At 36.0% G+C, this 18,190-nt stretch overlaps 1 protein-coding gene across 14 annotated transcripts in view; it reads right to left on the bottom strand.

Moving 5' to 3' along the window:
* PPIP5K2 (diphosphoinositol pentakisphosphate kinase 2) overlaps nt 1–18,190 on the bottom strand; it is a 96,320-nt gene that overhangs the window by 40,774 nt on the left and 37,356 nt on the right. For all 14 annotated transcript variants that reach the window (XM_053566361.1, XM_053566358.1, XM_053566360.1 and 11 more), the window contains exons 19-23: nt 17,337–17,560; nt 12,425–12,552; nt 11,772–11,886; nt 1,448–1,555; nt 1,248–1,364 (exon numbers count right to left, since the gene is read on the bottom strand). In XM_053566361.1, coding sequence (XP_053422336.1) covers nt 1,248–1,364; nt 1,448–1,555; nt 11,772–11,886; nt 12,425–12,552; nt 17,337–17,560 — 692 coding nt within the window. The remainder of the gene's footprint in view (nt 1–1,247; nt 1,365–1,447; nt 1,556–11,771; nt 11,887–12,424; nt 12,553–17,336; nt 17,561–18,190) is intronic.

Here is an 18,190-nt window from a genome sequence, read left to right as displayed (position 1 = left end):
ATTCATGTGCATAGCTTCAGAAGGTGAGGAGAAAGAGACAAGCCAGTCACAGTGGAACTGTCACACCGTTCTGAGGGGCTGACAGAGCAAGAAGACCAAAAAATCTTTTACGGATATAGAAAATTCAAACAACACTATTAATAAGCTTGCCCTGACTTGTATTAAACACTTGTACTGAATAAAGAACAAGAGAAAATATATACTTTTCAAGTGCCCATGTGGTATTTATCAAAAATTAACTCATGTGTAGGCCCATAAGACAGTTCCCAATATACTTTCAACAAAGAAATCATACCAAGTATATAATTAAGACAGAAGCATTTCATAATAAAAGCTTATATGTAAAATTTTCATAACCCCATGAATCAAAGACAAATCACATGGAAATCACAAAGTATTTTGAATTGAAAGATAAAACATACTTGTGTGCTACAGCTGATGCCATGCTTAGAGGGAAATGTTAGCTCCAGATGCAAACAGCAGAAAAATAAAACTTAAAAATACACTGTCTGAGTAGTCACCAAAATAAGTAAGAGACAGATCGACAAAATAAATCAGAGAAAGTAGAAGGAAATAGAAAACCTAACTTCAGAGGTTAATGTAATAAAAGAGAAATGAATGATAGAGACAATTGACCAGGAAAATTTGGCTCTTTGAAACTACTAAGAAATCATAAATCCTTATCAATACTTAAGAAAAAAATGAGAAAAAGCACACAGGAGAGTTACCATTATGAGAAAGGGGAACATTTAAAAAGTCAATATAAGGCTATTATGAACTGAATAATTTGAAAATTCAGATAAAATAGAGGAACTCCACATAAAATGAATTTTACCAAACAATAAATTTTAACAAGTACATGAGAGAGAAATGACACTGATCTCATATAACAGTGTCCAAGGACAGAATTCAGGACTGAAATGCAGCAATTCTTCCCAAAGTGCTTAGCTGTGTTTAGCATGGAACAGTCCTCAAGCAAAACAACAAAACCCCCAAACAACAGTTATCCATTGTAAACACTAGGCTTAAAATATGAACAATCTATGAACACAAAATTAAAAAGTATGCTTATATGCATAAAAATGCTATCTGCCCAAATCATACTTTAATAACAAAAACAAAACCCTTTTAGGCCATCTTGCTACTTAGTAGTTGAAAGAAGAATTATTTATAGTACATAATAAAAAACTCTTATAGAAACCTCATAAAAATCTAGAACCAAGCACTAGGAGTTCTATTTTCATTACCTCTCTGGAAGCTGGTCTATATCCATACCCAGATGGCAAATTTTTGTCTTCTTCACAGCCTTTGGCTCCTGGACTAAAGTGTAATTCAACATGAAAGCGTTCCTCTGAGGTAAGATCCTAAAAAACATGACAGAAGATTTTTAAACTGAGAACCTTCTAGCATGTACTCCGGCAGCACACACACTGAGTGCTGGGTCTACCTTGTTAGGGTCCTCGTAAAGCATGATGACAATCTGAGTCATGTAGTTGAGTTCACTGACAACGTTTAAATAATCCATAGCTCGTTTCCACTGTTCATCCTTGGATTCCTGAACAAAAGGCACATAGGGTGAGTGTTTCCCACTGCATTGCTCGGAAGTCACTTACTGTCACTATCGTAGCTTGCTTAATTCTGAGTTGACACCATACAAAGGAAATGACTTACATCTTTCAAATAACTCCACTGCATACAAAGGTCTTAGCAAGGTACTTAAGCTTTTTAAGTGAACTATTTACCAGTACTTTTTACCTGAAGTACAGATTTGAGTATCCCTAATCAGAAAATCCAAAATCCAAAATTCTCCCAAGTCCAAAACTTTTTGAATACCTGATGGGATTTTTAGAATAGAGATGCTGAACTGGTAACTATAATACAAATATTCCAAAATATGAAACACTTCTGGTGCTGAGCACTTTGGGTAAGTTATACTCAACCTTTATAAGAAACTCTAGTGATTTAAAAAAATTTTTTTTGTTTGTCTTTTGTAACAATCTGGATGGATTTGGAGAACACTCTCCTAAGTACCACAGGAATGGAAAAACAAGCATCACATGTGCTTTATATTAAACTGAAACTAGCAGATTAACAACTATATGCTGATTTGAAAGAAAAGAAGCAATCAAATTCAAGAAGTGGGTATAGGAGGAACGGACTTGGCAGGTTCCCACCCAAAGGGAATGCTGCACGGACATATGCCACACTTCCCAAGTAAAGGAAGCAACTACAGCTTGGACTTGACCTCACAAATGCAAACAGTGCGATCTAATAATGTGTACTCTCATATTAATCTGAAATTAAAAAATAAACAAAAGCTTATATAAAGTAAAAAATAAAGAATTAAAAAAAAATAAAGAATTCTTGAAATATTATACCCGTTACTAGATTTTGAGGATAAGGAACGGTTTTACCCTTACAAACCCCAAGTACCTAGCACAGCGTCATGCTCTGTGACCATGGACCACTACCCAAGACGAGTAGTGCTATTTTTTCCCACCATCAGATGCATGCCTATATCGTGATGTTCAAAATATCACGGCAGGGCCAGGCATATATAAATTCTATTGATCTTACCACCTCTTTCACCATTCCTTCATTCTCAATTACACGTAATCATAGAGAATCAGAACCAAACGGGATCTTAGAGAGTATGTCCTACAAGCATTCAAAATAGAATATTCTATCTGAAGAGGTGACACTAACTACTCAGACTACAAAATCAATAGTGAATAATAGTCAACAGAGTCAATTCAGACCACATATACTTCAAAGACAAATTTCTTTCATTGTATGTGTGCATATGTATATAATAATACTACAAATTTGTAAAAACATTCAGTACTTTTTTGTATATAATCAGAGTATACCATATTTGGGACTTTGATCTAGAATATGCATGTTTTAAAAAAATGATAAGAGGCAACTGGGAACAGCAAGTCTGGGGAGACAAGACTCCAGGCATCTCTGGCCGGTGGGATCTGCCTATAATCATCCATTTGAGGATACAGGGAGCCAGCAAGGGACTTCTGGACCCCGAGAGGAGGACAAAACAGTGGAAAACTGGCAAGTGGTTGCATGTTTTCGATCGACCTAATCACGCCGGCAACCATAAGTACAAGCAGCAGTGAGACAGCAAACCGGAAAGACCTTACCTGTGAACTGTTTCAGTGTTCTTGGACTTGGCACTCAGTTGAACTGCATTGGGGAGAGCTTGAGCAGGAATGTGGAGGACTTTGGGCATTGTCTGGGGCCACAGACTGATCCACTGAGCTGGGCGAAGGAAGCCATTGTGAAAGAACTGCCCCAGCAAGCTCCGCCCTCAGGGCCTCAAAGCAAGGATTGGGCGGGTCAAAGTAACCTACTGACTGAGCAGCCTAAAGGCGGGGACTGAGCTGCCTTACAGCCTTAATCCTTAGGGGCAGAGTGAGATGGTTTTGGCACACTGGAGATTTGGGCTGTTGCCCTGGGTAGAGTGCCGTGATATCACAGTTCATAGCAACCTCAAACTCCTGGGCTTGGCAACGCCAAGACCTCCATAAGAGCTGTGCAGGAACTACACAGGGTCACTCCCTACAAAGATCCAGCAACAATAGAGTGATCCCGCTGGGGTCTAATCTTGGAGAGACACCTCCCCAACTCTGAGGACAGCCAGAGGCAATGGTGAAAAACAATCATGAGGCAAAATCAACAGAAAAACTCTGGAAATATGAATAATCAGAGTAGATCAACTCCCCCAAGGATCAATGGGGCAGAAACAGCACAAGACCCCATGCACAAAAAATAGCTGAGATGTCAAAAATTGAATTCAGGATCTGGATAGCAAATAAGATCGCATTAGAATTCCAAAAGTTATCTCAAGAATTCAACGGATTCAAAGACCAAATGACCAAAGATTTTGACACATTGAGACACGAAGTTGCATCCCTCAAAGATCTGAGAAACACAGTAGAATCCCTCAGTAACAGAATGGAGCAAGCAGAAGAAAGAATTTCTGACATTGAAGACAAAGCTTTCGAATGCTCCCAAACTCTCAAAGAAGAAGAGAAATGGAGAGCAAAAACAGACCACTCTCTTAGAGAGCTCTCGGATAATTTGAAGAAAACCAATATTTGTCTTACAGGGATCCCCAAAAGTGACGAAGTGGCTTCACAAGGCACAGAGTCTCTTCTCCACGAGATTATGAAGGAGAACTTTCCAGACATGCCTAGAGATTCTGAAATTCAGATAGCAGACAGTTTCAGAACTCCAGCACAATTCAACCCAAATAAGACATGCCCCAGACACATCATAATCAATTTCACTAAAGTTAATATGAAGGAGAAAATTCTGAAAGCAGCCAGACGAAAGAAAACCATCACCTACAAGGGCAAGAATATCAGAATAACTGCAGATCTCTCTGCTGAAACCTTTCAAGCTAGAAGAAGATGGTCATCGACTTTTAATCTCCTAAAGCAAAATGACTTTCAACCCAGGATCCTGTACCCAGCTAAATTGAGCCTCATTTATGACAGAGAAATTAAATACTTCAACGACATTCACATGTTGAAGAAATTTGCCACAACTAAACCAGCTCTCCAGGACATTCTTAGACCTATCCTCCATAAAGACCAGTGTAATTCTCCACCACAAAAGTAAACCCACCCAAAACATTTTTGATCAATTTCCAACTTCCACAGTTGCAAAAGGATTAAAAATGTCCACCGGTCTCTCAAAAGGCTTATCAATACTCTCAATTAATGTGAATGGCTTAAATTGTCCTCTAAAGAGGCATAGGTTGGCGGACTGGATACAAAAACTTAAGCCAGATATCTGCTGCATCCAAGAATCGCATCTTACATTAAAAGACAGATATAGACTCAAGGTGAAGGGATGGTCATCTATATTCTAGGCAAATGGGAAGCAGAAAAAAGCAGGCGTTGCAATCCTGTTCACAGTTGCAATAGGCTTTAAACCAACCAAAATAATTAAGGATAAGGATGGACACTTCATATTTGTTAAAGGTAATACTCAATATGATGAGATCTCAATTATTAATATTTATTCACCCAACCACAATGCACCTCAATTTATAAGAGAAACTCTAACAGACATGAGCAACTTGATTTCCTCCAGTTCCATAGTAGTTGGAGATTTTAACACCCCTTTAGCAGTCCTGGATAGATCCTCCAAAAAGAAGCTAAGCAAAGAAATTTTAGATTTAAACTCAACCATTCAACATCTGGACATAACAGACATCTACAGAACATTTCATTCCAAAAAAACTGAATACACATTCTTCTCATCAGCCCACGGAACATACTCCAAAATCAACCACATCTTAGGCCACAAATCTAACCTCAGCAAATTTAAAAGAATAGAAATTATTCCTTGCATCTTCTCAGACCATCATGGAATAAAAGTTGAACTAAATAACAACAGGAACCTGCATACCCATACAAAAACATGGAAGCTAAACAACCTTATGCTGAAGGATACATGGATTATAGCCGAGATTAAGAAGGAAATCACCATATTTTTGGAACAAAACAACAATCAAGACATGAATTACCAGAACCTCTGGGATGCTGCAAAGGCACTCCTACGAGGGAAATTTATAGCACTGCAAGCCATCCTCGAGAAAACAGAAAGAGAGGAAGTCAATAACTTAATGGAACATCTCAAGTAACTGGAGAAAGAAGAACACTTCAACCCCAAACACAGCAGAAGAAAAGAAATAACCAAAATCAGAGCAGAATTAAATGAAATTGAAAACAAAAGAATTATACAACAGATCAACAAATCCAAAAGCTGTTTTTTTGAAAAGATCAATAAAATAGATAAACCTTTGGCTAACCTAACCAGGAAAAAAAGAGTAAAACCTCTAATTTCATCAATCAGAAATGGTAATGATGAAATAACAACAGACCCCTCAGAAATTAAAAAAATCCTTAACGAATACTACAAGAAACTCTACTCTCACAAATTTGAAAATCTGAAAGAAATCGACCAATACCTGGAAGCACGCCACCTACCAAGACTTAGCCAGAACGAAGTGGAAATGTTGAACAGGCCTATATCAAGTTCTGAAATAGCATCAACTATACAAAATCTCCCTAAAAAGAAAAGCCCACGACCAGATGGCTTTACGTCAGAATTCTACCAAACATTTAAAGAAGAACTAGTAACTATACTACTAAACCTCTTCCAAAATATAGAAAAAGAAGAAATATTACCAAGCACATTCTACGAAGCAAACATCACCTTGATCCCCAAACCAGGGAAAGACCCAACAAGAAAAGAAAATTATAGACCAATATCACTAATGAATGTGGATGCTAAAATACTCAATAAGATCAACAGAACAGAATCCAACAACACATCAAAAAAATTATACACCATGACAAAGTGGGATTTATCCCAGGGTCTCAAGGCTGGTTCAATATACGTAAATCTATAAATGTAATTCAACACATAAACAAACTTAAAAATAAAAACCATATGATTCTTTCAATTGATGCAGAAAAAGCTTTTGATAATATCCAGCATCCCTTCATGATCAGAGCACTTTAGAAAACTGGTATAGAAGGGACATTTCTTAAACTAATAGAGGCCATCTACAGCAAACCCACAGCCAACATGGTATTGAATGGAGTTAAATTGAAATCATTTCCACTTAGATCAGGAACCAGGCAAGGTTGCCCATTGTCTCCATTGCTCTTTAACATTGTAATGGAAGTTTTAGCCATTGCAATTAGGGAAGAAAAGGCGATCAAGGGTATCCACATACGGTCAGAAGAGATCAAACTTTCACTCTTCGCAGATGATATGATCGTATACCTGGAAAACACTAGGGATTCTACTACAAAACTTTTAGAAGTGATCAAGGAATATAGCAATGTCTCAGGCTACAAAATCAACACCCATAAATCTGTAGCCTTTATATATACCAACAATAACCAAGCTGAACAAACAGTCAAGGACTCTATTCCTTTCACAGTAGTGCCAAAGAAGATGAAATATTTGGCAGTATACCTAACAAAGGACGTGAAAGATCTCTACAAAGAGAACTATGAAACTCTAAGAAAAGAAATAGCCGAAGATGTTAACAGATGGAAAAACATACCATGCTCATGGCTGGGAAGAATCAACATTGTTAAAATGTCCATACTGCCCAAAGCAATATATAATTTTAATGCAATTCCTATTAAAGCTCCATTGTCATACCTTAAAGATCTTGAAAAAATAATACTTTGTTTTATATGGAATCAGAAAAAACCTTGAATAGCCAAAACATTACTCAGCAATAAAAACAAAGCAAGAGGAATCACGCTACCAGACCTGAGACTGTACTATAAATCCATCAAAACAGCATGGTACTGGCACAAAAGCAGAGAAGTAGATGTCTGGAACAGAATAGAGAACCAAGAGATGGATCCAGCTACTTACCGTTATTTGATCTTTCACAAGCCAATTAAAAACATTCAGTGGGGAAAAGATTCCCTATTTAACAAATGGTGCTGGGTAAACTGGCTGGCAACCTGTAGAAGATTGAAACTGGACCCACACCTTTCACCATTAACTAAGATAGACTCTCACTGAATAAAAGATTTAAACTTAAGATATGAAACTATAAAAATACTTGAAGAGAGTGCAGGAAAAACTCTTGAAGGAATCGGCCTGGGTGAATATTTTATGAGGAGGACTCCACAGGCAATTGAAGCAGTATCAAAAATACACTACTGGGACCTGATCAAACTAAAAAGCTTCTGCACAGCCAAGAACATAGTGAGTAAAGCAAGCAGACAGTCCTCAGAATGGGAGAAAATATTTGCAGGTTATACCTCCGATAAAGGTCTAATAACCAGAATCCATAGAGAACTCAAATTTATTAGCAAGAAAAGAACACGTGACCCCATCTCAGGGTGGGCAAGGGACTTGAAGAGAAACTTCTCTAAAGAAGACAGACACACGATCTAAAAACACATGAAAAAAAGCTCATCATCCTTAATCATCAGAGAAATGCAAATCAAAAGTACTCTGAGATAGCACCTAACCCCAGTAAGAGTAGCCCACATAACAAAATCCCAAAACCAGAAATGTTGGCATAGATGTGGAGGAAAGGGCACACTTCTACACTGCTGGTGGGAATGCCCACTAATACGTTCCTTCTAGAAGGATGTTCGGAGAACACTTAGAGAGACATAAAAATAGACCTGCCATTCGATCCTATAATTCCTTTACTAGGTTTATACCCAGAAGACCAAAAGTCACAATATAACAAAGACATCTGTACCAGAATGTTTATTGCAGCCCAATTCATAACTGCTAAGTCATGGAAGAAGCCCAAGTGCCTAGTGGCCCACGAATGGACTAGCAAATTGTGGTACATGTGTATCATGGAATATTATGCAGCCTTAAAGAAAGATGGAGACTTTACCTCTTTCATGTTTACATGGATGGAGCTGGAACATATTCTTCTTAGCAAAGTATCTCAGGAATGAAGGAAAAGTATCCAATGTACTCAGCCCTACTATGAAGCTAATTTATAGCTTTCACATGAAGACTATAACCCAACTATAGCACAAGACTATGGGGAAAGGGCCAAGGAAGGGGAAGGGAGGGAGAAGCTCTTGGTGGAGGGAGGGTGGGGACACATCTACGGTGCAAGAAAAAAAAAAAATTATAAGATTCCCACACTGATTATTTTTTTTTATAAAATTTCAGCATATATTTTTCTTTTCTTTCTTTTTTTTTTTTTGAGACAGAGCCTTGCTCTGTCACCTGGGCTTGAGTGCCCTGCCCTCAGCCCAGTACACAGCAACCTCAAATTTCTGGGCTCAAGAAGTGATCCTCTTGCCTCAGCCTCCCGAGTAACCGGAATACAGGTGCACAACACCATGGCAAGCTAGTTTTTGTATTTTTCATAGATACAAGATCTTGGTTTGTCCAGGCTGGATTCAAACTCCTGACCTTAAGAGATCTTCCCATCTCAGATTCTCAAAGTGTTAGGATTACAGGCAAGAGCCACAGCACCCGGGCTCTATTTCCTTTTTATTTTAGATATACATTCCTAAACTAAGCAACACTTTAGGGTAAACATTGTGTGTGTGTTGGGAGGGGATATGTGCAAAGATGTATATTCTTCTTCAAAATCGACAAGAGTAAACATAATTAGTTTAGCATTATTGACTTTCACTAAATGGGAATTACTATAAAGGATGAATTTAAATTAAATACTGAAAATTTTCATTAGGTGAATAGGTCAGATTTTATGATACTAAATTATTAAGAACATCACCTAATATCCAATTTGGTGGCACAGTTACAGATTTTGCTAGGTCTGTTCAAATAAATAGATAATATTAAATGATACTTAGTAACAGCTTCTAAAATACAATTAATATGTAAAAAGCCTCAAAACACTTCTTAAAATTAAGGCCCATTACACATATTCCCCGAAATCTTGTTTATAATCTTATTTCCTTAACAAACCTTAAAAAAGAAATCTATTACAGAGAGATAGATTTTACCCAGTCTAAAATTACAATTGGGAATATACTGAACAAGGTTTTAAGTGAATTACTCAAATATTCTTATAAGTATAATCAGACTTGGAATAATAAAAACAAAACATTGTTTTGGTATAGATTTTAACTTTCACTTCACTAATACACATAATTTTTTCCCACCTGCAAGCATAGATTTTTTAAAAGAATGAAATAATTCAGTTTTTGTTATAGAAATGCAACCTAAATTCAATATTTGCCCATTAAGCTCTAGGCTCACTGCTACCACTCTAGTCCAAATAATATTATCTTCCTTTAGACCACTGCCATAGCTCTCTAACCATTTTCCTCATATCCACTCACCTTTGTCCACATTGCAACCAAAGCCACCCACTTCCCTGCTTAAAACCATCTCATGTCTTCCCAACCCCCCCCCCCCCCCACTACAAGGCATGGCTGTTCAAGTGCACCTGATCCATCACTCACCGCTACACTCCAACCACAGGCTTTCCCCTGGTTCCTATAGACCTTGTGCCCTTTCTACCTTCTATATATATGTAAAATGGTTGGCAAAAGGACCATGTAAGAGAGAGATCTCCTCTCCTCAAAAACAATTCCATCATTACTACTGGATATACAAGCTCTTGCTTTACTAATTAAGGATCATTTTCATCATTCACAGTTACCTTTTAATAAAGCTCCACAAATCTACATTTGCATGCTAGGATGTCGCTTTGCTATTCCTTAATGAGACAAAGAAGAAACCAAAACAAACAGAACACATGAATCTGAAATTTTGATCGCAAGAAAACATTGAAATAGCCTTAGAGTTACTTTGGTAATAATTATTAAAGCCTAGTAATAACATAGATTCGGAAATAAGATATATACCATATTGTCATTATACATCACACTGTTCTTTATTTTAAACATACAAAAGAAAACAAAATTTACTTTTAAAGATCACTATGTATATAGATGTACACAGATGTGTATATTAATATATACACAGAAAAAAAACAAATGAAAATTCTTATCTTTTTGGTAATTTAGACATGGCTGATTTAGCTAAAATCCTAGTTTTAAAATTCGGGCTGTAACAGGGTAAGACCGGAGGGGTGGCAGTGAGAGAAATGAAAGGAACTTGCATGTGGGATGACCATGAATCACTGAGGCCAATGGGCACTATTTCGGCAGATTGTATTTTCCAAAGACGGCTGCCACATGCATTCAGTACTCTGTACTCTTCTTACTATGCATCAGGGACACTCCACCTGTCTAGTCATCTGGGTTATTTCCCTTCTCTTTGAACCTGGATAGATGTCTGTGACTGCCCCAAGCAGTGGAGCTCAGAAGTGATGCTCCCTGATTCAGAAATCAGGTCATGAAAATGCCATGCACTTGCACCTTGCTCACTAAGAAAGTTCACTCTTGGAACCAAGCTGCATTATTCTGAGGAGACAGGTCAATTGAAGAGACTAGATGTAGGTGTTCCAGCCAATAACTTTCAGGTCCCAGCTGACAACCAATGTGAAATACCGGACATGACAGGAACCTTTGAGATGATTTGAGTTCTGGCCACTGTCTGATTACAACCTAATAGAGACTCCAAGCGAAACTGCCCAACTGATCCAAGTCAACCCTCTGACTATGAACTGGTACATCATTACACAACAGGAGATGAGAGGCACATTATCTGATCAAGCCACTCTTGTCAATTCTGATCCCTAAATGACTCAAATTCATCAGCTTCCCTTTGTTCCACTGCCACCAGTATATAACATCACCTAAAATATTTCGCATTATTGTTTGCTTAATTGGATTTTCTCTGAAGATAAAATAGTATGTCTTTTTTTTTAAATTTTGCTTTCAATCATCTTAGTTTGAAGTTTTCCTTTTTTTTTTTTTTAAATTTTCTTTTTCTTTTCTTTTCTTTCTTTAGCGATTCTCTTGCCCTTAGTCTCCCAAGTAGTTGGGACTACAGGTGCCCACCACAACGCCTGGCTTTTTTTGGTAGAGATGGGGTCTCAAACCTCTGGGCTCAGGCCATCCACCCACCTTGGCCTCCCAGAGTGCTGGGACTACAGGCGTGAGGACCACACCTGCCCAATAACATGTCTTAATTCTTAAAATCTAGCCAACTGCTTGGTATACAAACCCTTAAAAATGATGACAAATAGTAAAAGTTAATGATGAATTACTAAAATTTTACAGTAAAAATAGAGTTAATGATTTGATTGCAAATTCAAGGACACATATTTGTTAGACTGAAATGCTACTCACATTGCATAAGGCACCATAGCGAAGGATAGAAAGTAAAGAATGCACATGACTTTCACTGGTAAAATATAATCTAGTGCGGACATGACGCTCAGGAGACAGGACACCCCTGGAATACCTAAAGTTATAAGCAGACAGGGTTAAAACATAACCATAAAATAAAAAAATTATTAAGTATTGAAATTATTTTGTAAAATTAAATTTAATGTTACTAGAAGACCATAATAAGTAAATCTATCACTCTTCTAACCATGATCGAGGAATTATATCTTAGTAGGTATTCTTCTAACACGGAACTAACTAGGACCTCTGACAGCAATCAGAGAAGAAGTGTTCATGTTAGACCTCTTAGTTCCCTAGAAGCAATGGCAGAGGTCGCAGTCCTCTGGAGGCTCACAGACACTAAGGCAGCTGAGCGGTGCACACTGATGACGCCACGTGAACAGTCAGACACCCCTAGTACCCACCTGCCTGTGTTCTCTAAAGTGGAAACAAAAAAGAACCTTAATTGGAAATTAATAGGAATACCTACGTAGCCCTATTTCCAGTGTGCCAATCATATACTCCTAACTTCTAAGAACATCAAAAAGTAATTTTGACTTGAAGTATACAAAAACAGATGCCTAGAGATTTACATCACCAGTACAGTTTCTTACACGGGATGGAGTTTATTTACAGTGTCATCATCTTGTGTCCTCTGAAGGTCTGAGCGAATTTTCCTAACTAGAGGAGTACAGTAGCCTTTGGCAATCTCCAGTTTTTCAGCTTTAGTTATACCATATTCCTGAGAGAAAATACATGGTATTAGAAAAAGTTTAACAACAAATATCGCTAACAAATATACTCCTGAATTAAAAAATTCCAGTGAGAGATAAATATTTTAACAAGGCTTTTTGAACATTAGACAATGCCAAGTTTATATTTTTTTCAATTATAAATGTTCTATTTCCAAACTATTACATAAAGTTGAAAGGATTTTTGTGGTGGAACTGAAAAAGTAAGTAATTCCTGAATAGGGAGGCAGAATGAAAGAACGCAATCTTTACACACAGCACTCAACTCAATCAGAAAGTTTTACGTGTAACAACCCAGAAGGATGGATTAGATTCAGGCCACCAAGGGTAGAGCACAGAAGACACAGGTAACAAACGCGAGAGGAGCAGACTAAGCCGTGAGACTGCTGTCTCTCCTAACACCAAGGATTCAGAAAGCCTAACGCAGCCTTCAAACACTTCTACTCAGTATTTGAAAAGTTTTAACTAGTGGCAGCAAAAGTTCCATGAAATTACCAAATTTAATTATGTCTATCATCACTATGAATTAATCAGATTTATAAGGAATTACGATGTAAACTATTAAGGAAACATAGTAGTTGTAAGAGTAATTGTATGAAAATTACAGTTCAAAGTGGAAGACTACGAAATGAGCTAATATGAGAAAAGACGAATTTCTGATATATGTATGAAAGGAAAGAGGGGCAGAAAGAAAGGGGCAGGGAGTGGGAGAAGGGGCAGGAATGCGGGAACGCACCCTCTTTCTAAGTCCATTCTGGGATATCTCCATTTAAAGACTATTTCCTACTACGAGATTCCTCCACAAGGGTTCACGGGGTATAACCTCAGTATACAAAACAAATCTCAATACTGCCTAATAAAGAAAATACTGACTGATTATAGATGACAAACATATGCAAATGAACTTGCTGGGGTCATTTACCTTAATGCTAAGTTGGTTCAATAATCTTGTCAATATAGATGCCTGGAAAGTGGGTGCAAAAGGGATATCTGTGCAATTGTGGATGTATATATAAATAAAAGTAAAATGCTGGAGTTCATTATCAAGGTGTGAGGAAATAGGCATTTTCATATACTGCTGATAAGAGTAAAAAAATGGTTAGGCTTTCTGGAGCTTCAGAAATAGTCTTGAAAGTCTCCATGCCTGTGGCTCAAGTGGCTAAGGCACCAGCCACATACACCTGAGCTGGCGGGTTCAAATCCAGCCTGGGCCCGCCAAACAACAATGACGGCTGCAACAACAACAAAAACAATAGCCAGGCATGGCCGGGACCTGTAGTCCCAGCTACTTGGGAGGCAGAGGCAGGAGAATCGCTTGAGCCCAGGAGTTAGAGGTTGCTGTGACCTGTGATGCCACTGCACTCTACCCAGGGCGACAGCTTGAGGCTCTGTCTCAAAAAAAAAAAAAAAAAAAAAGAAATAGTCTTGAAAGCATAGAAAGATGTGTAAGGAGAGTGAAAGAAATTAAAAAGATCCGGATTTCTAAATATGAGAAATTGGTTAGATTATTCTTACATTCACACCACACAGCCATTAGGAATAACATTGTATGGAAAGCTTCACTGATGTGAAAAGAAGTTCTTAAAGCTAAATGAAGAAAAAAATCAGGTTGTAAAATAGTATGCTTCTCCTGATTCCATTTTTGTAAAGAATTCATGCAATATATATACACTTGAGAAAAGTTAAATGTGCATGAATTTACGAAAAGAAGCCTTGAAGAATATTCCAAAAATTGACATGTTTTTCCTTATTTGGTAACATTATAGTGATTTTGGGGGGATTGTATTTTCTAGTTTTATAACAAAGAGATAGCACTTCTTTAATAAAGATGTGCTTTATTAAAAATCTTTTTCTGCAAAATGATGACATATATGCTCATCTGCCACTATCAATTAGGACCAAACAATTCTTAGATATCAAGTTCCCATATGCAGTTATAATATTTCTGCCACAAACAGAAATGGTTAAACTATCAGGTGGAGACATTTAAAGGCTTCCTATGGTGAGCTCAATGTCATGAAACTTCATATAGCAAATACTATAATAAAGAACCTTTTGTATTTCAAAATCTATAGATAACCAAATAAATTATCTTCAAACTTCAGTAAATATGTCATCTGAAGAGAATTTTAGTATCAAGTTTGATCTTTAAATGTTCTTACCTTACCATCATACTATCATGATTATTTTAAAACATTGCATTTAAAGCCCTATTTTCTGAAAATTGAGTCTGGTTAAAAAGTGAAATATTGATTCTATTGCACCACACAAAATGAAAATTAGTTTAACTGCTAAAAGAACTAAAAGTAACAGATTATATTTATCATTTAGGTTTTGCTATGATTGGAAATAGTTAATTCACAAAGCATAGATAAGAATTAATCAATTTTTAAAGGCATAGTATCACTTTGAAATATACCAGAACGTATACACATTTTTTTCTTGCACGGATGATACTCCATTAGTTCATTCTAAACAAGTTAAAATATTATATTATGTAATGCATTATTTAAGTTTTGAAGCTTTAAAGTCTTTATTTGACTGAGAACTACATATACAAAATTTCATTTTTACAATTATACATTACCTTTTCCTTACAAATTATTATCATAAATGTTTATAATTTTTAGTTATCTTTGTGATTGTAAGTATCTATACTTTGTCCATTTTTTTGATTTATGAAGGCTAAATTAAGATAATATTTAAAAAATTGAATTCAACACCCCATTTATTTATTTTTACTCTTAACAATTTATTAAATCATAACTGTGTACATCAACACATTTATGGGGTACAATGTGCTGACTTAATATACAATTTGGAATGCTTATATCAAGCTGTTTAACAAATCCTCCACCTCATTTATTTAATTGTTAAGACTTTTATACTCTACTCTTAAGAGATTTGACATGACACCCCATTTAAAAAAGAAGAAATCTCAAGTTTCTGCTACACTAAGGACTATCAAACCAAACTTTAGGAAGGTGAACCCAAATTGTCCTCTACTCAATTTATAAAGTAATCTCAGGACTGCAGGAAAACACATGAAAGGACCTCTGCTTTTAAAGTTATGAATTTGCCAAAATTTAGTTATGAATATGCAAAAATCTGAGTGATTTCTATAAGCTTAAGCTTGGGCATAATTTTGTCTGAAGAGTCCCAAAATCTCAAAAATAAGTTACTTATGCAAGAAAAATAATTTGAGTTTTCTTCAAAAATTCTTAAGACTATTATGAAAACCTCACCTAATTTCAGCAGAGAGAATTACTATAGTAAATTGAGAAGAGCTGGGTCTGAAGAATTACTTCAAGGGGTACACACGAGGGCTCAAATCTTTTATAACCATGAGTCCTTTTGTGCTTCTTCTAATTTTGGTATTTTAATAAATTTGTTGTAAACACTTAGTTATTAGGACATAGTGAGAAATGTCTTCAATTGTATGACCAATATACCTGAAATACATACACTATATAACGACAAACTATCATCTCAAACCCTATTAACACTTGAGTTTTCTTTTGGGCCCAATTCTTAGGGACCAACTTTTCATTCCAACTCTAAATGTTTATTGTAACAGAAAACACAGCTGGGTAAGATTAACAAGCCATGTAATGGCTCAGACCTGGTCATGCTAAGTCATCAGACAAAGCGCTTTGTGTTTATTTCACCACTCATTAAGGGAGAGATTTAGATATTCTGAAAGCCTACCTTGAAAAATGCCTCCATAAATATTTAAAAGGGTCTTATATGTACACACATTTCCAGCTAATTGTAAAAAGTAAACAATTACTACTTTAAATAATTTGCATTGTAAGAATAAGTACTACTAAGACCGTGGGCTACAGTACAGCAGTCCATATCAAGAAAGAGAATCAAGGTCTTATTTTAGCTTCCAATGCATAATTGGTTTACCTGAATTACTAGTAATCGTTCTTTAGGCATCTTTATAGGAAAATTCTGAAGAATTCTTTTTTTTTTTTTTTTGAAAATTCTGAAGAATTCTTTACCTTGAATTTCACAAAGGTGGACGCTGACTGAGTAACTTTACTTAACGAGTTAAGTGGAATCAAGTGAGAAGTAGCTTGATGGTTAGCTGTCTAAGTCAGATACTTACAACTTAGTCCTGCAGAACTGGGCATTCACTTTTGACGGTGATCTTCAAATACTTTACGTTATAAAAAATACAAAATTTTATTCTGTAAAATAAAGCTTCTCTTTTACAGGCTAAAACTTATCTTTTTCATTTGGGAAATAAAAGAACTTGTGAGAGAATAAATGAATCCTGTTTCTAAGCCCATGTTTCTTAAAGTAGGACCCATAGATACATTCCTGCAGTGTGAGATATGTTTATCCACTTTTTAAAAATAACTTATGTTCACGAATCACTGATTCATACAGTGTTATCTAAAACTGCCTATGTTACATATCTGATCAAACATATAGTCTTCTTTCATGCTGAAGGAATAAACAAATCTCGAACATGAACACAAATACTTACAGGTAAGTCGCCAACTGCCTGAATTCTTGGTTTTTCACTGTCTATACTATTGCCTGAACTACTATGAGTATTAGGCAAGAGACCCTAGCATCACTCTAACCATTTCATACATGGGTATTTACAACTGTAAATGTAAATGGCAATTCAAACTTTTGTTAATAATTCCTATCCTTTTTGTGTTTTTCCTCTTTTCCTTTTTTTTAACTTTACAACATCCAAGTCATCGTTTAGTAACTGAGTTGAAGCAAGGCCCAGTAATTCTTAAGAATTACTTACCTGAGGGATAACAATATCTGCTAATGCCTTTGAAAGCCTATATAATTCCATCGTGTTTTCTAATTTCAAGGAACCATTATGTTGGACATCGTATTTTATACAGTCATATATGTCAGGGATTTTACTAATATCATATCTTCCATTCTTTGTTTTAAAGTCCTTCTCCAACTTGGACCATCTACGTAGCATAAGCTCTAATGTTTCACTATGATAAAGCTGAATATCTGAAACAACATAACGATTTTAGTATTTTCAATTTAAAAATCTGATTAAGAATAAACATTAAAAATGTTGATAATTAGAAACTTTTTGAAGTGTCAAAGGTAAAATTGTAGGAAGCTAAGGAATGTTATTATAGGCATATACTATTAGCAACCATGTATTTTGTAAACTTGGATCAAGTAAAAGTACTTGAAATAAGAACTTGAGTTAGAGACTAGGTTTATAAAAATTCTCTTCCCTGTATTACAGACTTTAATAACAACAATACAAAAAACAACAATTACAACAAAACTCTTTTGAGCTTATATATTTTAAATTTTGAATATTCAATGCTGTTGTTTTCATTAGATTCACATAACCAACAGCATAGGCAGACCATCTTTAGCAGAAAGGAAACTTAGATGTTAAAAGTAGTTCAAATGATTAATTTTTACCAGTAAAAAGCTAAAGACAACAAAATTGTGCAAGTGATCAACCCAGCCGGCCTCACAGACCACCTTCTTGCTGCTTTCTCATTATTATGCTGCTTTTCAGCATGAAGAGATGATGAAATGAAAATGCTTTATTATTCCTTTCATGCTGTGATGGATTAAAGTAACCATAACTTAGCTATTATTCTTTTGCTCGATATC

This window comes from Nycticebus coucang, chromosome 17, assembly GCF_027406575.1.
Source record: "Nycticebus coucang isolate mNycCou1 chromosome 17, mNycCou1.pri, whole genome shotgun sequence".
NCBI lineage: Eukaryota > Metazoa > Chordata > Mammalia > Primates > Lorisidae > Nycticebus > Nycticebus coucang.
This window is presented reverse-complemented; position numbering and strand designations above follow the sequence as displayed.